Genomic DNA, 25,253 nt, shown 5'->3' on the forward strand with positions numbered 1-25,253 from the left:
CACAATCTGAGGTGGAAAAAATTGTAGATTTCAGGCTGAATAGGGGTTGCTTACAGTACTTAGTGCATTGGAAGGGTTACCCTTGGTCTGAAGCTAATTGGGTGAACAGTGGGAACCTGAAAGTGGAGAAGTTAGTAAAGCAATTCAATGGGAAGTTTCCCGAAAAGTCAAGGGGTTCCCCTGGGTGGAGAAGAGGTGGTTAATTTTGTTATATTAACTTTTATGTTATTCTCTTTGCAGGAAACGTTTTTCTTTTGAGGAGAGGCCGCCTGTCAGGCCTGTAGTTATGTTCTTTTTAGGATCTTTGGCCTGCCACACTTTCTTATAATTTTCTATGCTGTTTCAATAGTGTAGTAGTTGGGAGGAGGGAATAGAAAGGAGTAGGATTGTAGAATGGATTGTTGACATTCTTTTGTAGAAGCCAAGGTCATCTTTTGTCTCAGCACCTCAACACCTGGCCGGAAGAAGATGGGTGTACATGCCAGCGTGGAAGATGATGATTGGAACATGTGATGGATTTGTGGGTGTGGGGAGAGATCATGAACTTTCAACTAGGTGAACTTACAGGATGTAATTCAGAGTTGAAATTTCCATAGCCGTGCTAACATGCCTGCGGAATAAATTGGACCTTAAAGGATGTTTTGCCTTGGACAATGATTTATTTCTGCATGGTATTTAGAACCCTAACAACTAGTGGTACTAGTGGTAAAACTCTCCTAATGTATTTCCACATAAATAAGCTTTGGACATAATAGAAATATATTAAAAAGATGGCAAATGGTGGGCTAAAATATGTGCTTGTTTGTGTGTTGCACTATTTCTTATATATTTGAGCTCTAAGATTTACATAGCTGTGATAAGATCAATCATGCATGGGCAGGTGAAGCTATACAGATTATTTTCTGTATGATTTAGCTTTTAATGCAATTTAAGTTGCAATATCATATAAAATTATGAGAACCAGTTTAGTAGTTAAATGCACCAGGGTATAAACCAGGAGCCCTCAAGCCGACTTGGTGAACTTGAGTTAATCAGTCTCTTTCAGCCATAGGAAGCAGGCAGTAGCAAACAACTACCGACATTTTTCCAGGAAAACTGCAGGGACTTACTAATCACAACAAATCAAAGGCACAAACATAAAAAGCTGTATGTAGTTATCAGAGTAGCAACTCTGGAGAACAGAGATGTTTTTCTTCCCAGGACAGAATTGCATTTCCTGAGATTATCATGATGTACACAATATCATCATAGCTTTGACAAAAAGCCCATATTTAACCAAATTAGATTGCGTTTCCTAGAAAAAAAAACTTGTGTGAAGCAAGGGGAACAAGCTTGCAGATGTTGCTTCTTTTTGGAAGCAACTATGGAAAAACCTCCTGCTAGAAATCAACTTCACCCACAAGTTTTTACTTTCCTGTAAATTTTTGGAGAGCCTAGGTAAAGGCCAAGCTAGGGGTGGTGCCAGTCTGTTACTTACTTGGGGAAACAGCATTGTCCGAAGACATTCCCATGATCATGTGGCCAGCATGAGTATACGCTGAGGTGCATGGAACAGTTACCTTCCTAATTGGTACCTATTTATCTACTTGTACTTGCATGCTTTACAACATCTAGGTGGTGTTAGGGTTCTAAATACCATGCAGAAATAAATCATTGTCCAAGGCAAAACATCCTTAATGGTGCAATTTATTCCACAGGCATGTTAGTACAGCTATGGAAATTTCAACTCTGGAAGTACATTCTCTAAGTTCAACCAGTTGAAAGTTCATGATCTCTCCCCACACCCACAAATCCATCACATGTTCCAATCATCATCTTCCACGCTGGCATGTACACCCATCTTCTTCCGGCCAGGTGTCGATGTGCGGAGACAAAAGATGACCTTGGCTTCTACAAAAGAATGTCAACAATCCATTCTACAATCCTACTCCTTTCTATTCCCCCCTCCCAACTACTACACTATTGAAACAGCATAGAAAATTATAAGAAAGTGTGGCAGGCCAAAGATCCTAAAAAGAACATAACTACAGGCCTGACAGGTGGGGTCTAGGGCAACTTGCTGTCGCCAACTTGTCACTGGCCAACTCACCATGGCCAACGCGTCACAGGACTGCTTGTCATGGGGCAAGAGCTACATTAATATAGAAGAAATGGTAGTACATAATCATTAAAGAAAGGATGGAAAATGAAATGTGAATGACAATTAAAATATTTTTAAATTATTTTAAACAACTAAACTGAATCATTGAATTGCCCCATGGTGAGTTGATTTATGGTTTGTCCGCAACAAGTTGGCTACGAGTTGCCCCATTCTGGCTAGGTGGGCAGGAGCTGGGACAAGTTAAGGGAGTTCATCTCATAGCACAGCACGCTCGGGTCTTGAACCCAGGCTGTCAGCTTCCCAGTTGATAAGCTCAGTCTTCAACTGCTGAGCCAATGAGGCCCCTTGGAGAGCCTATGGAGAATGAAATAGCACACTGATTTATTACTATTGGTCTTACTATTGTTTTATGTTATGTTTATTTATTAATACCTGCCACTATTTTCAGATTCAATGGTTAACAATACTACAACAATACTGCAATCAAACATTTACAATATAAAATCAAATCCTTTTAATGGACCAGCCCTTAAAGAATTCAATTACCAGCCGTTCTGGTAATGGTCAAAGTACAATCCAGTTTTTGGAATGCCGTATAATCATCTTAGTGAAATGCCATTTGTCTTTTAAGGCCAATCAAAAATCTTTAGTTCAATATATGACAGCTTACATAGCTTAAGCCTAAATTAGCTGTAGTCCTTGACCTATGACCACAATTGACTGCAACGTTTCTGTTGCTGAGACAGTGAAGTGAATTTTGCTCCTTTTTTCTTGTCCCAGTTGTTAAGTGTATCACTGCGGTTGTTAATAAGATGGTTGTAAAATGGGACCACGTGACCCCAGACACTGCAATGATCACAAATATGAACCAATTGCCAAGCATCCAAATTTTGATCATGTAACCACAGGGATGCTACAACAGTTGAAAAGTGCCCATAAGTCAATTTAGTGATCTTTTAACTTTGAATGGTCACTAAATGAACTGTCGTAAGTCATGGAGTACCTGTCCAACCTTATTGGATCAACTTTCATGGGTCCTATCCTGCGTATGTTCAACATCAACAGCCTATTCTCCTTTTGTAGTAGAACCCTGTTTTTGGATCTAATATTAAAATGGGAATATTACCTTCCTATAATATTTGGAAGAGGCTTTAGAACAGGGGTGTCCAAACTTGGGAACTTTAAGACTTGTGGACTTCAACTCCCAGAATTCCCCAGCCAGCATGGCTGGGGAATTCTGAGAGTTGAAGTCCACAAGTCTTAAAGTTCCCAAGTTTGGACACCCCTGCTTTAGAACAATTTGATTTGACTGATAAAAGGTATCAATGACATTAATGGCACGGGGCTTAATTTTATCTGTACTTTGGCTCTTTTTAAAGCCATTCAGAGCCCAATGTTGTACTATTTACCAGATTTTCACATATTGTGCATTTTATGCTTATTTGTTTTGATAATGTTGCAGCAGTTATAATGCAATGCTAATTACAAATATGAAAATATTAAATATCTTAGAATTGAAATTTACTTTGACAAATCTGTTTTATTTTAAAAAAATATCCACACATACAAATACACAAAGCTGCTAAGAAGGTTAGGAACAAAGTGCATCGCAGTTCTGATCATTTGCAATATCTATCAGCTTTCAGTTTTGCTCTCCTAAAAAAGAAAGGAAGAAAAGGATGGATTATGGTTGACATAATGCAATTGTGATTTAAGATGAATCAGTGGGAACCATTTCTACTAAATCCACATAATTTATCACTGATATAAGTAGAACTGTGCAAAATGTACCATTCTGAGATATATCAAGTGTGAAATCTAGCAACATAGGTAAACAGGACTGTTGTGGGATTTTTGACAGTAGTTTGAGCTTGACATGCTTCCAAAAATACTTGAAACGGCCTGCTTTAATATTCAAAATTATGTATTTTGTGAAACATTGTGATCAAAACATTTGAAATTGTAATGTTTAGAAAATTGGCAAACATTTTAGATTATGCGGATGAAAATGTAAACATGATAGTATATATATATAGTTTTTAGAGGAATACCCGTTAGTCAATGCTTTTGTTTGAAAATTACTGAAGAAAGGAGGAAAGCTGCCCATCAACTGCCACAATGAATCTTCAAATTGGTTTACTAGAGGTAGTTCTCAACTTACAAGAGTTCATTCAGGACCATTTGAAGTTACGACGCCAGTGAAAAAAGTGACTTATGATCATTTTTCACATTTAGGACTGTTGCAGCATATCCATGGTCACATGATCAAAACTGAGATGTTTGGCAACTGACTCTTATTTATGATGGTTGCAGTTTCCCGAGATCATGTGAGATCAGTCAATGGGGAAGATTCACTTAACAACCATGTTATTAATTTAACTGCAGTGACTCACTTAATAACTGTGGCAAGAAAGGTCGTAAAATGCAGCAAACTTAATATAATTGATGTAAAGGTTTGATGTAAGGATATCATTGATATGAAATTTTGTAGAGGTTATACAAAGGTTACGGAGGGGCCGTCAGCAGCGAACTGCCATGCACCTTGGTAACCGATTACCTCAACTGTCTATCAGCTCACCTAATCAGTGGAACCAGGCACTGCCAGGGAGTTACGTGAGATTCTATCCTAGCTGGAATGGTTTTAAGAGATTGACAAGGAGAATAAGCCAATAAGATCCTGTTGCTACCTGTGCTCTTGCTTTGCTTGTTGAAACTGTATAAAAAGCCAAATAAAATTTGCGAAGGCAGACAGATATTTTGGACACCTGCTGTGATGAATTTCTGAGACCTACATCTGGCGCCCGAAGAGGGACAGGGATACCTCCCATCTGGAACAGACGCCAAGGTGCACCAATCGTCCTACAGGACCCCTCAGAGGTAAGTATGGGTTGCAGGCTGTCTCACCACCAGCAAGAACACATAAAAGAACTTAGATTCTTGTTACAGAAGTCAGGTGTTACAGCACCTGAGGCAGGCATAAGGAAGCTGGTGGGAGAGATAGGGAAACAAAGTCCCTGGACAAGGATAGGGAAAACTTTACATCTTGAACCCAGGGCTCAAGCAAAGATATTACATCTATGATCTCAGTGCCATCAAGCAGTGGAAAAATTTGGCTCTAAAGTTTTGGCAGGACAACAGTTGACCACAAAACCTCTGCCTGATTATGATCAAGTAAAAGTTATTCCCCTGAAATCATCTTTAATTGGACTTTCAGCTCCTCCTCATGGAGAGGTTAATTCTTCTGCTTCTCCACGGTCATTGTATACTCCCATGAGGCCAATTTTTAGAAAACAATTAGCATACGAGGAGGGGGGGATATCGAAGATATGTTTTCTGTCTGTTCACCTAATTTGATTTCACAAGATCATGAAGTAATTGGCTTAAAGGATTGTTTTTCCTCTGTTCCCCTCTGTCCCCCTGATCAGGAAAAGTTTGTTTTCACTGTGTCTGCCGTTTTCTCTATCCCCCTCGGCCCCCCTGATCAGGAAGTCTTTGTTTTTACTGTGCCTGTTTCTGGCAAGCCTCAGCAAGCCTTCTCTAATATCAGGCAGGCGGCTACTGAGCCGTATCCTGATTTTATTAACAGATTGCAGGATGCTTTAAGTTGACAGATAGAGAATCCTGAGGCTCAGATGAAGTTGTTGCTGAAATTAGCAAAGGAAAACGCTACTTCCGAATGCCGAAGGGCAATTATTGGTCTTGGGAACAATCCTGATTTGGCAAATATGATTAAAGCGTGTCAAGATATAGGAACAGCCTCTTGTCAAACTAATTTATTGGCGGCTGCTTTATCGCAAGGAAGCAAGCCTCAAGGAAAGTATTACAACTATGATACACCTGGTCATTTTAAAAGGGATTGTCGAAATCCGAGGGGATGGGGAGGGTGGAGAAGGATGTCTGCAGCCTCCACAGCCCTTTCCATCAAGGGTCGAAACCAAAAGCGAAATGTCCAAAGTTATTTCGTTGGTTGATTTATACATTTACTTAGTCCTTCTTTGTGTCAGGTTTATGTTGCAGAATTGAATCCTTTTCATAAGCATTATCCATCGGCTTTGGTAAATCATTATATGAGTGATATTTTAATTGGAGCCCCAAAGATACAACCTAATTGGCTTTCAGAAATAAAAAATTGATTTAAGTGTCTATGGATTGCAAATTGATCCAGGAAAAAGTACAACTGCAAGAAATGTTGCAATCTTTTCTTGCTCTGGTTTTTCTTTGTTTAAACGTACACAAAGGTATTTTGCTAATTAATTTACGTCAGTTGCTGGGGACTCTTACTTGGAGTCGTCTGTATTCTTCTTTGCTGGCATATATACTTAGTCCCTTATTTGATTTATTGACCAAAGGAAAACACCCCAAAGATCTGATTCCTTCTGCGCTGGCTACAGTTGAGAAGATTAATGATATTTTGAGTATTCAGTTTGTGGATTGTAGTTCGAGACTGTCAGCTAACTCTTTTGATGTTTTCTATTAATAAGCTGCCTACGGGAGTGTTAACTGTATTAGAAGACAAACAGATCCCATCCCAAAATGTTTTGCCATTTATCCAGGCAGTTGCTGAATTAATAACTTTGGGACACACCCGAGCTTGTTGCAGACATTGGACCGATTTGATTAATATTGTTCTTCCTATTCTGAAATCTGATTTTCAATTTTATTTTCAGAACTTATCCCTTCAGTGTGCTTTAACTGATTATGTGGACTGTATTATATATTATTTGCCTCAAGATTCTCGGCTTGCGTGTTTAATGACTTCTTCTTTTCCTGTTCATCTACTGCTTTCGTTTTCTGTTTTCGCAAGCTTCTACTGTTTTTTCAGATGGAGGGTGAATGAGAGGGGCGATTGCTTACAAGGATTCCCAATACCTGGAAAGTTTCCTACCCTGCAATACAGTCGCCTCCACAACTTTTGGAATTGTTTATTGCTCTTCTAGCTTTTCACACTTTTTCTCAACAGCTGTTTAATCTAATTTCTGACTTTCACTGTGTGTGTCAATTTATTTTTAATCTTTCAGGTGCTTACATCACACCTAGGATTGATTCTAATCTCGTGGCTCTGTTCTTAACTTTGCAGCAACTATTACAACACCGGAAGCTTTTATATTTTGTTTCTCACATACGTAGTTATTTGTTTCTTCCAGGACTTATTTCTTAAGGCAACAGTTATGCAGATGCAGCTTTTTTATGTTTTACCTACTCTTTTTTCGGATCCTTTCTTCAGTCACTCTTTTTTCCACCAGAATGCTAGGGGGCTGGCATAAGCTTGCCATATTCCACTCGACCAGGCCAAGTAGAGTTAATCCCCGTGGTTTGGCCTCTAATCAATTATGGCAAATGGATGTCACCCATGTTCCCTCTCTGGCTCCCTGGAACTATATTCATTTATCTATTGATACCTATTCAGGAGCGCTTTGGGCCACAACTCAACGAGGAGAAATAGCTAATCATGTTATTTCTCATCTTTTTTCAGCTATTACTGCTTTGGGTAAAGCTTTCTCTTTAAAAACTGATAATGCCCTACTCTTCATTGGCCTTTTTGCAATTTTGTAACTCATTGGCTACCCTATAATTCCACAGGTCAAGCCATTGTGGAACGTGCCAATTGGTCCTTTAAGGACTGTCTTCACAAACAATAAAAAAGGAGGGCTCTCGGGTACCCAATCTATCAATTCGTTGAATTTGGCGTTCTTCAATTTGGCGTGGGTAACACAACAGGTTAAAAAAGGTTTGCCTCTCCCTCTAGGGGGATGAGGATATGCTGTGCTTGCTTCTACAGGATCTTTGTTGGTTCTAGCACATTGTGTTCATCCAGCTAAGGATGTCGTGGTACCAGTCCCTGAATCTGGTTCCAGAAATGGCCAAGATGACTCTACAGACAGCACAGCGGCCAATACGATCTCGTTGGACCAGTTGTCCAGTGATGTAGGGAGATGTGAAAACCCTGACCACCAAAGCACAGGCTTTGTTGCAACAACAACACGTGGAACAAATACCCGAGAACTTGTGCGCTGCCATCTTTGCGGTTTTAACTGCCAATTCCTTAGTCATCATTTGTTTATGTTTGATTGTTAATTTCTGCCCTTTAGCGACAACAGCTGGCGTCTCACCCAAAGACTCGCTGGAACAGAGAATGAAGCAAAACATATGGGTGCAGCTAGCTAATATCACACACACTGATGTCTTTTGTTTATCTGAATCATATGACATGGAAAATTTGCTTTCTACATGTTTTGGTTCCTGTTTGTATCCCGCCTGCAGTAAAAAACTTCACTGGTTTGAGTAGATTGCTATTGAATGAAAACTTTAACTATAAGACTATATCTAGTTGGGGGTTGATGCCTATGATCCATCCACTGATGCAATTGTTTTGTACACACCGATAGTAGCAGTTTTTGAGAATATAACATGTATAAGTTAATTGTACATCTTAAAGTAAAAACCCTCACTGTCTTCATATTAGTCACCTTCTTTAAACGATACAGTTTTTGAGGAAACTTCCTTTTATGCTTGGCTCCCGCAAGGATGGTTTTTTTACATGTGGTCAAGAAACTTTTAATTATATTCCTGCTAATATTGGTGAAGCACAGTGTTGTCTCAGCCGGTTAATTCCTGTTTTGCTTTCCAAACAGCAACTTCATTCAAGCCGTTCTCGACACGGAGTCACGCTGGACAGCACTTGTGACTCTGAGACAGCTTTACTTAATAAAGTAAAATATGTAGTATTGGCTATATCTATAGTGGGTGTGCCAGCGCTTGCTGCTTGCGCTTATCTTAATATTAATGCTGTTGCATGTAATTTGGCAAAAACAATTAATGCTACTTCTTTAGCTATTTTAGTAATTAATGTGTTGTTTCAGTCTTTCAGATGAATCGCGAACCATCCAGCACCAGCTCAACATTTTACACAATTTGGCCTCTGATTTGAAAATTGATACTTTAGGATTCTGGTGGGAAAGCTTTTGGGCTTGGTTGCCCACAGGTTTATTGGGAAATGTCCTACATTATTTAGTGATTATTTGTGCTATTCTGATTGGTGGGTGCTGTTTTGTTCAGTGTCTTCCCTCCCTTTGCAATATGTGTATCACAGCTTTTTGCCCTAAAACCCTCTTCCATACTGCCTCAGGGTCAAGTACCTGTATAAGTAATTATGTTCCTCTTTTGATAACGATTTCTTTTATTAACCCCTACGATACCTTGTCTAACAAAATAAAAAAGAGTGAGATGTAGAGGTTATACAAAGGCTATGGAGGGCCCGTGAGCAGCAAGCTGCCATGCGCCTTGGTAACCGATTACCTCAATTGTCTATGAGCTCACCTAATTAGTGGAACCAGGCACTAAGGGAGTTACGTGAGATTCTACCCTGGCTGGGATGGTCTTAGAGATTGACAAGGAGATAAGCCAATAAGATGCTGTCCTATGCTCTTGCTTTGCTTGTTGAAACTGTATTAAAAGCCAAATAAACTCTACGAAGGCAGACAGACATTTTTGGACACCTGCTATGATGGATTTCTGAGACCTACAAGATTGTATGTAAATTGATAAAAAGACAATGAAGTCCTTTAAATCATTTCTGTTTGGGTTTGTGGGTGACTGTAGATAAATGATGCCCATTATTTATTTATTCAATTGATCCTGCTGCATATATGACTCTGGGTTTCTAAATCACAGTTTTAGAACACTACGAATAAAGAAAATACAAATAAAAGCCAACATTGCGAGCGTTGGAAGGAGATGTTGGAAAACAGAGACCAAGCAGCTATATAAATGACTATAACAAAATGTGGGTGCCTATCCTAACCTTATACTCCCACATAAAATATGAATCCCTCATGCACAGAAAAAAACTGAGTGCATGTAAAATTAAGTCTGAATAATAATGACAATATTTAATATATATTTAATATTATTATTTAATATTATTAAACAAATCAGTTTCAGATCCTTAGGAAGGACTTGGCAGGCAGACAAAAATGCCAAATCCAATCTAAATATCTGGCTGACCAATGATAACAGTAAGTTTAATCACCATAAAATCTGGGCTTGTAATTTGAAAAGAGCCTTGAACATGCTTGCCATGATTAATACACCAGGTTAGAAACCAGGAGACTATGAGTTCTAGTCCCACTTTAGGCATGAAAGGTGACTGGGTGACTTTGGACCAGTCATTTCAGCTGAACTCACCACACAGGTGGGAAAAATATGTGGTGAAAGGAATATTAGTATGTTTGGCACCTTGAGTTGTATATGGAAATAAAAGAGATAAAACAAAATAATAATATATAAATAAGAGTACCTGTCCAGCAGTGCTTCATGGAAAGCGCCTTCTTTCCTAGCTTTTTTCAGAATTTTACTATCTTCTTGGCTTATTTTGATTTTGTGATCTTGAAAACTCTGAAACTTCTTCCTAGAAAATAAAACACAGGTGATTAATGCCTTTGATTTGAATGAGCTAGATATATATATTTTCTCTACTAATGATCCTTAATGGTTGACTCCGGGAAGGAAAAAATATAGACCACTGAAAAGCATGAAAGAAATATCATTGTATCATCTCATTGTACAGAAATATTTTAATACATAAAAAGAGTCTTTGAAGATTAACTTTTCCAAGATCTCTAGACTATAAAGTATCCCTTGGCACAGAAAAAAATGGGAAACTGGAGTCAACTCTGGGGTCAAATAAAGAGTCAATTGACTTGTTTGTCCTCCTGACTGCATGGATTATACAGTACAGGTAGTCCTCGACTTACAACAGTTCCTTTAGTGATTGTTCAAAGTTACAACGGCACTGAAAAAAGTGACTTGACCATTTTTCACACTTACGACCGTGACAGCCTCCCCATGGTCACATGATCAGAATTCAGCTGCTTGGCAACTGGCTCATATTTATGACCATTGCAGTGTCCTGGAGTCATGTGATCAGCTTTTGTGACAGCCTGACAAGCCGCCAATGGGGCTTAACTTATTCACTTAATAAATGTGTTAACAATTGCAATGCTTCACTTAACAAGTGTGACAAAAAGTCATAAAATGGATCAAAACTCACTTAAGAAATCTTTCACTTAGGAACATAAATTTGTAGCTCAATTGTGATCATATGTCGTGGACTACCTGTACAAATGCAAACCAGAACAGTGAAGAAATATGTATTACACTGTGTATTTGATCCATTGTATGACTTAGGACCATTAGCAGCATATGCCATAGAACAGGGGTGTCCAAACTTGGGAACTTTAAGACTTGTGGACTTCATGCTGGCTGGGGAATTCTGGGAGTTGAAGTCCACAAGTCTTAAAGTTCCCAAGTTTGGACACCCCTGCCATAGGACATAAGTTTCATGATTTAATCAAGGGAATGTGGTTTTGGGGAAGAGTGTTACACATATGTGCATCCATGTGTATTTGCAGAACAAACATATTAAGACATCTTAGCAGTAAAATAGCTTAAAACAATCCACCCATTTATGGATTGAACCCAGTGAAGAACCTTAAGTTGGTAAAAATAACTATTTTGCATTTAGCTGCAAACGTTTTTATCTTGTTCTATGAAAACAAGTTGTTCTTCAACACCAAAATCTACCCTATGTTCAGTTTTGAGCCCTATCAGCAGCTGAAGAATAAAATTCATTCAGAAATCTCAGGCCAGAGCTCTTGAAAAGGTTTCACCAAAAGAAAAATAACTGTCATTACTAGTGAAGCTACAACTTGATTTTATTTTTTACTGAGAGTGAAGAAATTAGTGTTACATACACATAGTTGATCTCACATTGCTTTACATTTCCTTTATCTTCTTCAGAAATGTCATCTTTTTGTTTGGCTTCTTTTTCTGCACACGTTCTGATCTAAATGAGGAGAGAAAATTACAGATTTTGAAAAGTCCGACTTCAAATTTATCTTCCTTTCTGGTATTTTTCCTCCACGTTTTCCTATTCAGGTTCACTAATCGTAAGTATGCATCAGCCTGTGAAGAATCTGTTTTGATAACATATCATAATAAAGCCCTTAGAAACAGAGCAGCTTTCTCTCCACTTGATACATCCCAAGGGTGTTGGACTCCTATTGCTCTCAGCACACTGAGAAAAAAAGACTTATATAATCCAACACATCAAGGTATGCTAGGTTGTATAAGACTGATTCAAGGAATATATATAGCCAGGATTTAGTTTAAGTGCATGATTGTACAACTGTTCTTCCAGCATTAAGTCTTATACATTGTTGGTGGGACAGACGGTGCCTTTTGCTACATAAAAGTCTGAATATTTTCTGATTTTAAATGTGTCGGGATTCCATAAAGGCATTGGATTCTATTAATTCTGCTATATAAACCTGTATCTTAAATAAAGGAAAAATCATTTACCATATTTTTCGGAGTATAAGTTGCACCAAGGTTTTGAAGAGACAAATTAAAAAAATGTTTTTGCACTCTGCAAACTTCCCAAAAATGGCCAGTTTTTCACGAAATCGGGCCTGTCCCCCCCCCCCCCAAAGGCATGAATAGCCTTTAGGGGGCTTGCAGAATGTTCGGGGAGGAGGGGGGCGCAAAAACAAGCCAAAAATGTCCTGTTTTTTGTCAAAAAAATTGCATGCATAGCCTTTAGGAGGCTTATAGAGTACTCCCGGGGGTTGGGGAGGTCAATATTGAGCAAAAACTGGCCCGTTTTTCAGTCATTTCTGCTCTCCCCAGCCCCCAGGAGTTCTCTGAAAGCCTTCTACGGGTTCTGCATGGTCATTTTAGTGAAGAGGGCAGGGCTTCGGGAGGCAAAAAAAGTGCTGTATTCAGTGTATAAGATGCACCCAGATTTTCAGCCTCTTTTTTGAGGGAAAAAGGTGCATCTTAAACTCCGAAAAATACGGTAGCTAAAGCTATTACATCTAAAATTGCTGAGGATCTCTCTCACGAAAGTTCAAGCCAGTTAAAAACAGACAACCTAAATCAGATGACAAGGGAAGCTTTCCTTGTCTGGGTTTCTGAACAGTAAATGATGATCAGAAATGGCATATATTATGGGCAAAACACAAGAAAGGATGCATGTGTACCAACCAGTTCTTGTAACCATCACCATATGTGAAGAAAATCCTGATCTTTGTGAATTAAGTGATAAGCTACAGGTTTCTGCATTTGTTTATGTTATTCAAACACTGCTTATAGAAGTACCTATATTTACAAATTACAAGGATTACCTTTATCATTTCATCATTGTCTGCTGTTTTACTTTTGGCTATTATATCACCTTCTTCATTACAACTGATAAAACAGCTGTTGGATGCTAACAGAGCCATTTTTCCCTGCAAGGGAAAAAAACAATAACTAGAACAAAAAGTCAAATTAGATTATTTGCTTAAGGTTCACATGCAAGATTTAAAGATTATTTTTTCAGGAATTTATTTCCATACCCATTAATTCCAAACCCATTAATATTATTTTTGATCCTAAATACGTATGCATGTTCATAGATTTTGGATAACCATTTGCCCCCACTTTATTAATGTTACAACACAGCATTTTAGAACATTATTACAAATTTAAATCAAAATCTACATTTAACAAATTGACAATTATTTTCAATGATATGCTTTTTCCAGGTGTCAGACTGAAACAGCCACTTCAAAAATATGTTACAGTAAATGTTCCAATAGTGTCATTTTGGTCTCAGTAACATCAGAAGTTGTCTTATTACAGGATATATTATTTCATCCATTTAATCCAAGGTGAATCCACACTTCTCCAATAGGAACAATCAAATCCCTAAATCGTCAGAGATAGGTAGAAAACTTCCATTATTCACTTACAGTAAAAGGCATTTGTATGTAAGTATTTCTTTGCCAATTTGTGCAAATATCTCTTTTCTGGAGTTGGGGAAAAAGAAAATACCCTGTAATTGGGCTACTGAAGGACAGAATCTTGACACCCAGTTTGATTCATGAGACAGAAGTCAAGCCCATTATAATCTTCCCTGCCTGAACAGGACTCTTTGGCAATCTTCTAATCAAGTGCTATCTGATATGATGTAACTAAAGAGGCCATGGATTGAGCACACAATTTATTGTTCACATGTTTTTGTATGGCCACCTAAATCAAAATGCAGATCTGTGTAGCTAAAGTAGGATTAAAATCAAGAAAAGATAACCAGCCAGAAGTGTGAAATCACAAAAGAGAAAATACAACTGAGCTCACAATCATATTCATCTTCCCAATTACCATATTACAAAATCAGTTCATCTAACATCTTCGCCTAATCCTGAAGAAAGAACCAGGACTTTAAGGTCTTACAGACCCCCCCCCCCCCAATTGGAGCCATTCGAATCTCAGGAGTTATGCAAACTGCATAACTGCATTTTCTTGCAACAGAAAATGCAAGAGAGTATTACCAAGACATTGTTTCTTAGAAAGTACATAGAGTACACTCGCCTAGGTATATTTCACTGGATGGGGTTAAACAGGTTCCAGCAAATAGCCTGTCCTTATGTCTTGAAGTGCTTTATAGGTGGTAATCAGCCAATATATCAGGGCTGGGAATCTATGGTAACTTTAAGACCTAGGGACTTCAACTCCCAGAACTCCTAACGCAAACAACCCATTTCTTCAAAAACTTCCTAAAGCTGCAAACCAACTACATTCTCTACAACTTTCCATAAAAAAGGAAAATTGGAGACAAAATTTGTCCTGCAGACGTGGATTTTCTGCGAGTTTATTGAGGGGATGATAGACCATTGTTTCTTTAAAAATCAGACGTTCTCCACTCACAATGGGGTGTGGAGGACACATTCATTCCTGCCTGGATCCAGGACCTTATGAACAGGAAGTCTATGAATTTAATAACAATGTGGCTGTGCCTCTAGTTCTGAGGATTTATTCACTTCCTCTGTACTCGTAAGGTCAAACCCTTCACAGGTAACTCCGCTAGACCATGCCTCATCAACTCCAGGACCTGCACAGTTAGAGTCTGGCTTATAGCAAATCATTGTGACTTTATCTGATGTATGTGATACTTTGAATTCTCTTCACAATTACAAAGTACATCCTCTGCTGCTAAGATACATTAAGAAGGACAACTGAACACTTTAGAACACTCGCCTCTTGAAACACAGGCTCCCACTGCTCCCTTGCACCTATTGCATCGGAACGTCCAATTACAAGCCCATCTGAATTAATGCCAAGGTATTTTCCATACCCTGATTTCAATGCAATTCTGAAAGAAAGAAGGAAAGATAAAAGAAACAAAAAAGAAACAAAAAAGGAGAAACATTATTTGAGGGATTGATCAGATTAATACTGAAGTTAATATTTTTTCAAGTTATGTTCTAGAACACTCCCTGATCCAATGAGAAGACAATAAACACATTTCTTTAAAAGAAATTATGAATAGCTGTATGGATGTGTGTTAAGAGTACACTTGCAGTTCAGAAAGAAACCCTGAGAATATCCAAATAGATATTCACATGAACTCACTATGCAACCAAGAGCATGAACCCACTATCCAACTATCCCCAATGAACTTTCCTATGTTGTATTATATAATAAATAGAACTATATAATTATTGTTGTTACTGTTAACAATACGGTCTATATATCCTGATTTTCTTTGGGAGTTTAAGTGAATGGCATTTGTAGGCTTTTCTTTTCACTGTGTCACCATGAAAAATACTTAGTGAAGTAGTTTCCACTAGGAAGGAATGACAACAAAAAGGTACTATGATTAAGTAGGGATTTCAATCTGGGTTTTCTCAAATCCCAATTGGGTTTAAGAACTTAGAAAGGTCAATCTAAGACCCTGATTTGCTTTTAGATTGTTTAAGATAGTTCTTAAACCCATTTTTTCCTATTTCTAGCAGAAACAGAATATACAAGGTAAGACAATAATGCAAGAATACTTATTTTATGCAAGGTGCATGAGGAAAGGTGTCATTGTTTTCTCCAGACAGAACATGAGCATATGGGAATGTGGCTAGCCGCTAGAAGAAGAGGTTATGTAGTCTAACCTTCCCCTAAAGACATGTCAAACCATCCATTGCAAGTTATGGATGAATCTGAAGGGGCTCTAGTTCATATAGTATTTTCCACCCTTTCATGTGGGAGACCTCTATATCTGCAGAAACTGCACAATCGAAATGTGTCAGCAGCGAACCTAACCTATAGGATCTCCTTCATGTGTTTTTTTCAATGCATACATGCAGTGACTCTGTAACTCTTGTGGACATACATAAAATTGATACATATCAATTTCTTAAAAGGGAAATATTATTTCTAAACTATGATTACAAAAGCCATCTAGGGACAGATAATACAATCTAAATTTGATATCTTATATTAATTCAAAGTCCAAGAGAAAAATTACCTTGTATCTGACAGCTTGACCGCAGTGAATTGTTCAGGAGGAATAGGTCCTTCATCTGTTTTTTTTTAAAATAGATATGTTTATTAGAGTTGTAGAATTCAATCAAAATGTATTTACTAAGACCAAAAACAAGAAAAAGACTAGCAATACAGTTAACTATAAAAAGGAATTTAAAAAACAAAATTTCTAACACACTCAATGGTTACTAGTTTGCAAACTGGGAAACCCAGCCTAGTCTAGTTAAAGCACCAAGCTAGAAACTAGGAGAGTTTGTGGTTGTGGGAAAAACAGGATGAAAAAAAAGTATTAGGCATGTTTGTCACGATGGGTTATTTATAGAGAGCCAGTGGTATTGTGGTTAAAGCACAAGGACAGAAACCAGAAAACTGTGAGTTCCAGTCCCATCTTAGGCATGAAAGCCACCTAGGTGATTTTGGACCAGAAACTCTCTTTTAAACCAATCCACCTCACAAGTTGTGGCTGTGGGGAGAATGGGAGCAGTAATATTAGGTATGTTCACCATCTTAAGATTTACAAAGATAAAGGTGGCATAAAAATTCTATATAAATAAAATTAGGGAGGAAAAAATGGTTTGTAAATTACTGATAAAAATCTGTCAAACATCTTTGAGGTTTCTGAAGAGTAACCACCCAGGAAAAGGGGAATGGCCTCCTGAATGCAATGGCAATTAGAAATGTTAACAATTGGAAATATAAAATATGATCACAATTCAGTGTTCAACAGGCATATGATATATGATATTTTATACAGTATGATAGTCCATATCAAACAAATTCTACTTTCAAGTCTGAAAAGAAACAAGTCTGGCTTTCAAATGGGAGACTTATATATCTACCAATTGTTGCCATAATAGGTAACACCTCAATCTGAGCCAAAATAAATAGTTTCCTATGTAGACCACATAACAGCTTAAAGAAATATAAAGGGACAGTCCAAGGAGAAAAAGGAATTGTGCAATAAAGGGGGTGAGATTGGCTCTGTCATTTTCGATCTCTAGATTCTCAAATCTTCTCTTTGGTCCAGCCAGAGCTTTATTAAGTCCCAAAGCAGGTAGTGCTGTCAAAATGAGACTGTGGTATGCCAAATCATCAATAATTTATTCTCTTGAGTGGAAGTGAACCTAATAAGATGAGATGGACCAGGGAAGTTCCCCAATAGACTTGCTTCAGCCAGAACAAGTCTCCAAGGGAAATGCAGACTAATTCCAGTAGTGTTAGAGAATTGGAAGTTGAATAAGGAACTTGTGGTAGGATTTTCAACAACTGTGACTGAATTGCTTTTAAATTCCTTATAAATATATAACTGAGCACCATGTAGCTTCAATCTAGAACTTTGGTTTTAAATGCCATAGTTTAATAGTTGTTGGGAGTTGGAGAATTATTTTAACAATTATTGTACACAAAAGACTCAGAGAATGCACTAAGGATATTAGGAAATTCAAAGTTTATTTTTTTCTGAGATATTCACTACCTATACCTGTGATGGTGAACCTATGGCACGCGTACCAGAAGTGGCACACAGAACCCTCTCTGTGGGCATGCGTGCCATCGCCAGCTGCTTTTCGGGTTCCATCGTGCGTATGCATGCCAGCCAGCTGGTTTTCAGGTGAAGACCAGCTGGCATGCGTGCACCATGGAAGAGAGCAGCTCTCTGACACGTAAACATGTGATGAAACCTGGCAGTGCATCTGACTGCTGTGCCCAGCTACTCTCTTCCGTGTTCCGGCACGCTTGAGTTTTGGCACTCAGTGCCGAAAAGGTTAACCGTTAGTGACCTATACCCATCTATAATTTATAACAGGACTGGTTTTGCATCACAAGAAATATAAAATTAAATGCACATTTGGCATCTACCTAAAAAGGCAGCATATGGGGTGGCCAAAAGGGAAGAGATGGGGGTGGGTGGGTTAGGGGTTAGGCAGTTGCAGGGAGTTGACAGGAAGGCATTTCCTTACCTTAGAAAAACAACAGCTCGGGGCTAGGAGAAACCAAGGCAGGAATGGCTTAGTTCAGGATGGGTTTTAACTAATGACTAATGGAATTTAGTTAAAGATGGCAACAGGGACCTCCAGGATTGCCGTTGCTAAGCAATGTGGCACATAACATTGGACTTTATGATCTCATTGCTTAGTAATGGAAATTCCAGCCCTAATTGTGGTAATGTCAAGATCTATCTGTACTTGGTTCCGTATTGTTTGGGTGCAACTGGCATGCCCATAATTAAATGCAGTTAGAAATCTAGACACTGCTTTGGCGGGGTTTGTAAGATTAATTTACCATACATTTGCTATCGTTGGGAAAAACAGAATGGTTTCATGGTAACATAAATAGATGTGATACCAGCCTTTATGTGGAGCTCCAAGAGTGAAGAGGCCATTATCAAGAGCACTGATATAGGTACCAAGACCCATCTCTATTGCTACAGTTCCTGTGATTTCACCAAAATTAGTTACCGTCCACCAACCTTCTAAAATAGAGAAAACAACAGAATAAAAAAGCTGCTCCCTACATAAAATGTAAGGGATTTTAATTGCTTAAGGAAAGATTTTGGAAATATCAAGCAACTGCTTTCCTTTGTAACAATTTATTTTAAGGAGAGATCAAATTTAATGCTCAATTGTAGCTGTTAATCAAAAGCCTTTTAAATTGTCATTATCATTAAACACATTAACTTCTTTATGGGATACCAGATTTAGACTGCAAATATATGGGAGGCCTCTAGATATAAAACACATTTCTCTATCTATCCTTGTTTGTCATTTTTCAATCTAATAATAAATTGTTTAGTTTTAGATGTAGAAATTCTCTTGCCACAACAGCTGATAAGAATAAACATGAAGGATCATAATATTGCTAGCTTTTGACTATGTATTTGAGTTCATAAGTTAGACAGCTTGAAGTATTAAGAATCACAATAAAATGCTGTGAATGTTATATTCAGTAAGTTATCATAAAATATGCAAAGTATAGACACAATTCTGTGACTATTCCATTATGCTCAGACTCCGACCATCAATATTGCTGTATAATAGACTTATCTTCTATTATTAGAGTCAACCACAAAACACAATATATTAACTGTTTAAGACAGGGAAGTATGTCCCAATCAGCTATATTTTTATTTTCTATGAAAAAAGTCACTTACCAACTATATCAAGCTTATCTTCTTCATCATCTTCTCTTTTACGTTTTTTATCTGTATTTTTTTTCTTACTGAAAGAAAAGGGGGCTTTTGCATGCAATTAATAATTCTAACCAATTTACTATTGCACATTTCCTTTTTAAATGACAGCAACACTCAACAGAAGAGCAAGGACATGTCCAAAGAAAATGCTGAAATTTAGAACTAATTAACTAAATTTCTTACCTGGAGGCATAGTTTCCCAAATCCTTTCTGAACTGCTCTTAAACATCAGTGTTCCTCAGAATCTCACATGTTAAGAGAAAGGCCATCTATTATAAATCTACCCTGATTTCTATTGGTGTTTTGTTTAAACTACAACTCCCTCTCCTCTGAAATAAAACTTCTTTTGAATCTATCCATAAAATAGCAACACAATCCATTATACAGAGATCTTTATATCCTAGCCTTAGTCAAGTCTGTTAAGGTCCTAAAAACATACCACCGGACATCTGCTTAGGTTTATCAATAATGCAAATTCCATTTTTATAAATACTGCCAAAATATACCATATTTTTCAGAGTATAAGACACACCTTTTTTCCTCAAAAAAGAGGCTGAAAATCTGGATGCATTTTATACATCAAATACAGCATTTTTTGCCTCCCGAAGGCCCGCCCCCTTCACCAAAATGGCTGTGCATACCCTTATGGAGGCTTTCAGAGAGCTCCTGGGGGCTGGGGACGCAGAAATGAACAAAAAATGGGCCGTTTCCCCCCCACCCCGTGCTCAGCAGCACTCTATAAGCCTCCAAAAGGCTATACATGTTTTGACGAAAAACGGACTGTTTTGGGGAGGTTTGCAGAGTGCAAAAACTTTTTTTTTCCTTTTGGAAAGCTCTTTAACTAATTGATGAGAATTACATTGATCAAGTGCTGTGCCAGCAGAAACACCTACCTATCTACTGGAATTTTCTCTATCTTTATCTATCTCTATCCCTCTCCCTCCCTCCCTCCCTACACACACGCATACACTCTCTCTCCCTACCTACCTACTGTATTTCTCCCCCCCCCCCCAAATCGTTCTTTCCTTGGGATCTCAGTGCAGACGCACATTCCCCAAAATGCTCTATCCAAAGCCTTCTCTGGGTCTGTGAAGAATTCCCAAGGAAAGGATGATTTGTGGGTGTGTGAGAGAGAGATCCCTCCCCCCCCCCTCAAGGCAGCCACATCCCTCCACTAACCTGCTTTCCTGCTCCATTCTTCTCTGCCATGTGCAGGGCAAGAAAAGTACTTTGTGGGACTACTCCCAACTTCGCGAGATTTTTTATGTTATTTTTTTGCAAGAACTTGGAAGGTATTTTCTGGTTTTTTTTTTTTACCATAGGCACAGAGTCTACTTTTCTTGTCCTGCATGTGGAATGGAGAATGGAGCTGGAAAGCAAGTTAGTGAAGAGATGTGGCTGCCTTGGAGGGGAAGGGGTGTGTTTTTGTTTGTTCTGCCAGGAAGAGCCCCCCCCCCCCCCGGAGGCCAGAGTAGCATAGTCAGCTGTTCTGCGGTCAGCAAGCAGGGCAGGCGAAGGCCAGGATGCAAGGAGAACTTGGGTCATTGTGGTTGCAGGCAAGCAGGTGGTGGGACGGAGAGGATGGGGCTGGTGGGCTTGCTGCTTCCTGCACCTGAAAAATAATAAGTCCTCCCCAAAAATAAGGCCAACCCCTTATTTGGAGGGTCAAAAGAAAATAAGTACCTACATACCTAACTACTCTCTCTCTCTCCCTACCTACCTACTGTATTTCCCCCTCTCTATTTCTCTCTCTCTGTCCCTCTACATACCTACCTACCTACACACTCTCTCTCTCCCTTTATCTACCTACCTACCTACCTACCTACCTAACTACTCTCTCTCCATACCTATCTACTGTATTTCTCTTTCTCTCTCTCTATCCCTCTACCGACCTACCTACTCTCTCTCTCTCTCTCTCTCTCTCCCTTTATCAACCTACCCACCTAACTACTCTCTCTTTCCCTACCTACCTACTGTATTTCTCTCTCTTTCTCTCCTTGTCTATCCCTCTATCTACCTACTTTTTTTTAAAGAAAAGCCTCTTCAAAACCTTGGTGCACCTTATACTCCGGTGCATCTTATACTCTGAAAAATACGGTAACCAAAAAACAAATTAGGAGCAAACTATAGTTTACTTAATAAGAGGTTATATAAAGTGGAATTTAAGCAGTAATGTGCTTTTGAGCTAAAGTCTGATTTAGGAGAAATAGCCTGGTGTAGTGGTTAAGGCACCAGGCTAGAAACTGGAAGACTGCAAATTCTAGTACTGCCTTAGGCTAGAACCCAACTGGGTGACAGTCACTTTCTCTCAGACCTAAGAAGGAGTAATCACTTCTGAAAAAACGTGCCCATGAAAACTGCAAAGATTATTTCCAGGTAGTCCTAGGAATCAAAAAATTGACTCAAAGACACACACAAATAATCTAATTTAATTCTTTGGGTTTAGAATATGTATATGAACATACATATGAGAACATTCCATGCTGTAATCATCTCCATTTCATAACGACATAAGATGTTTATGTATTTACAAGAACAGCAAGTTACAAGAACCAAGCAGGGCAAAGATGCAACATACTAGTAATGTTATCTAGAGATTTGCATATTATTTCACTTATGCATTTTGTAAGGCGTTTTCCCAGGGTCATGGGTGGGAAAAGAATTGTATCTTAATTTATTATTATCATCATCCCTGGCCTGGGGTTATTTGTAGCGCTGGTGGTTATTGTGCGTGTCTTGTGTGAGATAAGCAGCTATACAAATCTAATAGAAAAATACTCTGAATTGAAATGTACAATTAAATCCCTTTTTAAAAGCGGCGTTAATTGCATTTTTTAGTTTAAAAATATAGTTAACATACACTTTTTAAAAATTAGTTTTAAAATTTCTTAACTTCCTCCTTTAATCCCAGCTGCATAAGGATTTTTTTTCCCCCTCAAAAGCGAGGGAAGGACATCTGTGTATGCTCAGAGGCATTGAGTCATTATTTCAGGGCGAGACCTACAAACCGCCTCCCAGGCGAAGATCTCGGCCACACTTTATGGAGAAAAAAGAGGAAAACCCACCCTCTTTTCCACCATCCTGAGGAATAACACGCTCACCTTTTCGATTTCGCCCCCTTCAGAACCAGTTTTGTTTTCTTAACGCAAGAGTATTCCGCCATGTCTGCTGGGGTAGTACGGGAGCCGCAGAAGGACAAACTCCGCCTTTCGTTTTTCTTGCGCCGCTACGGAAGCTGGGAAGGCAGATCTTTTCGGGTCTTTCGGACTGAGCATGCGCATTGCAGGCATCGAGGCTTCATGCCTGACGAAGGGCGCCTGGTGTGATGCGCTTCTGCGGTCTTCCCAGCAGCTTAGAGGGCAAGCTTTTCTAATGCTTGCGATCTTATCAGCTTCCCACATCTCCTCCAACGGTCCCACTAGGGGAGCGAGGCAGACCCCATAATGTTTCCTGCAAAAATCCGGTTGACCGTTAAATGATAACAAAGAGATCTTTGGTGCCATTTAAAAATGCTCTGGGTTTTTACAGCCCGCATCTGGCAGCCGCTGGGTAGGGGCAACTGAACCAAAACCCGGGCGTCTTAGTCTTCTTCCTAGGATGCTTCCATACCATCCACAGATGCCCATCAGTCTATCCTAGCGCCTGGAGCCAGATCTTGATGCCTTTCCCCTTCCTGGAGACTAAAAATGTGGTGTCCAAAGGTGCTTTTTCCGGAGGCAACTGCACTTCGTTTTCTTTTCTTTTCTTTGAAGATGTTTTGCTTCTCATCACGAAAGAAAAGAGGGTCCAGTTGCCTCCGGAAAAAGCACCTTTGGGACAACCATGACCTGGATGACTGAGAATCTCTACAGACTTTTAAACATGTGGTAGTCTACCTGATGTAGTGTATTCCACAAGGATGCCAGGAGTTTTCTGCCTGGGTATAGTAAAATAGGGAGGCCGTAGCTCAGTGGCTAGGACGCTGAGCTTGTCGATCAGAAGGTCAGCAGTTCGGAGGTTCGAATCCCTAGCGCTGTGTGACGGAGCGAGCTCCCGTTACTTGTCCCATCTTCTGCCAACCTAGCAGTTTGAAAGCACGTAGAAATGCAAGTAGAAAAATAGGGACCACCTTTGGTGGGAAGGTAACAGCGTTCCGTGTGCCTTTGGCATTTAGTCATGCCAGCCACATGACTATGGAGACGTGTTTGGCTTTGGCTGGCTCGTTGGCTTTGAAATGGAAATGACCACTGTCCCTTAGAGTTGGAAACAACTAGCACATATGTGCAAGGGGAACCTTTACCTTTTTACCTGTAGTAGTAAACTTCCACAACAATGGCTATTTCACAGAGACTGAAGCAAAGGAAGGGGAGTGACAGCACATTTGTTTTGTCTTTTTGTTGCTTGCATGCTTGCTAATGATGCTCCAGTAAAATGGTCCAGCATGTTAGTGTTACATTTTGAAAATGAAAAGGAGCATCTCTGGATGATGTTCTTCAGGCCCCTCTTTCAAAGCTGGCTGATGCCTTTACAAGTTACAGGAAACCCAACTGCAATATTCCTGCTGAGTGTTTGCCTTAGTATAATTCTGCTCAAGAAGAAATGGAGTTTTATTCCAGATTCTTTGGGGCCTTGGCAATGTGCCTTTGGAGGAGGCCACTTCTTCCTTAGTGGTGGGTTTCAAATTTTTTTAGAACTTCTTCTGTAGGTGTGGCCAGCTTTGTGGGAGTGGCTTGCCAGCCATGTGACTGGGTGGGAGTGGCTTGCCAGCCATGTGACTGGGTGGGAGTGGCTTACCAGCCATGTGACTGGGTGGGAGTGGCCAACTTGTAAAATGTGGTAAAACTCACTTAACAACGCTCTTGCTTAGCAACCAAAATGTTGGCTCAGAAACTCTGGCATTTGAAGCACACAAGTCTTAAAGCTGTCAAGTTACAAGACCCTTGCACCCCTGACCCTTTAGGAAAAAACCCCAGGGGTGTTCAAACTTGACAGCTTTAAGACTTGTGGACTTCAACTCCCAGAATTCCTCCTCTCGCTCTTCATCTTGATGATGTGTGGATGGGTGGGGGGAGGGAGCTTGAACCGGTTCTAAACGGCACTGTAGATTTGTGGACCCACCCCTGATCTTCCTCCTTATTGACTTCTGCAGATGCCGGATTGCTGAGGGAAAGAGCAGAAGAAAGATCATAGCTGTTGCTTCTTGCTCTGATGTGGCTTTTGCCTCCTTTGACAGTACTTGAAGATGGTTTCTCTCTACCATCTTTCTTCAGAAACAGGACCTCATCCAACCCTGTTTTTTTTTTAATCTTTCCAACTTGTTCCAGCAGGTGTTGCTGTTACTATAAAAATCTGGAATTGGAAAAGGAAAAAGTCATTCACGCTGTAGAGTGATTTTCCTCCACTCCAAAGCATTATTGAAAGGAATTGTGGAATTTATGGTCAAGCTGTTCACATTAAGAGCATCTTAACTCTATTCTAAGTGCAAAATTCCTAATTAATTCCAGAATTGCACTATAAGAAATATTCAGTAATTTAGCACAATAATGGCTATGTTATGTACCACGGAGCCCGGATGTTTTTTAGGAAATTAACTACATTTTCCAGAAGCGTAATAGCATACATGATTTCCTT

General features: G+C 39.2%; 1 protein-coding gene across 2 annotated transcripts; it reads right to left on the bottom strand.

Annotated features, from left to right (window-relative positions):
• Positions 1 to 2,129: 2,129 nt before the first annotated feature.
• Positions 2,130 to 22,888, bottom strand: FRG1 (FSHD region gene 1). Of its 2 annotated transcripts, none has more exons than XM_081959577.1 (9): positions 22,745 to 22,888; positions 19,605 to 19,672; positions 18,804 to 18,926; positions 16,440 to 16,494; positions 15,179 to 15,293; positions 13,285 to 13,389; positions 11,854 to 11,945; positions 10,398 to 10,508; positions 2,130 to 2,455 (listed from the first exon to the last, which is right to left on the bottom strand). In XM_081959577.1, exons 1-9 carry the CDS (start codon positions 22,804 to 22,806, stop codon positions 2,422 to 2,424), a joined length of 765 nt encoding a protein of 254 aa, XP_081815703.1. In that variant the 5' UTR covers positions 22,807 to 22,888; the 3' UTR covers positions 2,130 to 2,421. The 2 variants fall into 2 exon arrangements, with proteins under 2 accessions (XP_081815703.1, XP_081815702.1); XM_081959576.1 differs by lacking the exon at positions 2,130 to 2,455 and adding an exon at positions 3,622 to 3,757.
• Between the last annotated feature and the right edge of the window lie 2,365 nt (positions 22,889 to 25,253).

Source organism: Natrix helvetica (genome assembly GCF_964273705.1).
Source record: "Natrix helvetica genome assembly, chromosome: 7".
In the NCBI taxonomy this organism is placed as follows: domain Eukaryota; kingdom Metazoa; phylum Chordata; class Lepidosauria; order Squamata; family Natricidae; genus Natrix; species Natrix helvetica.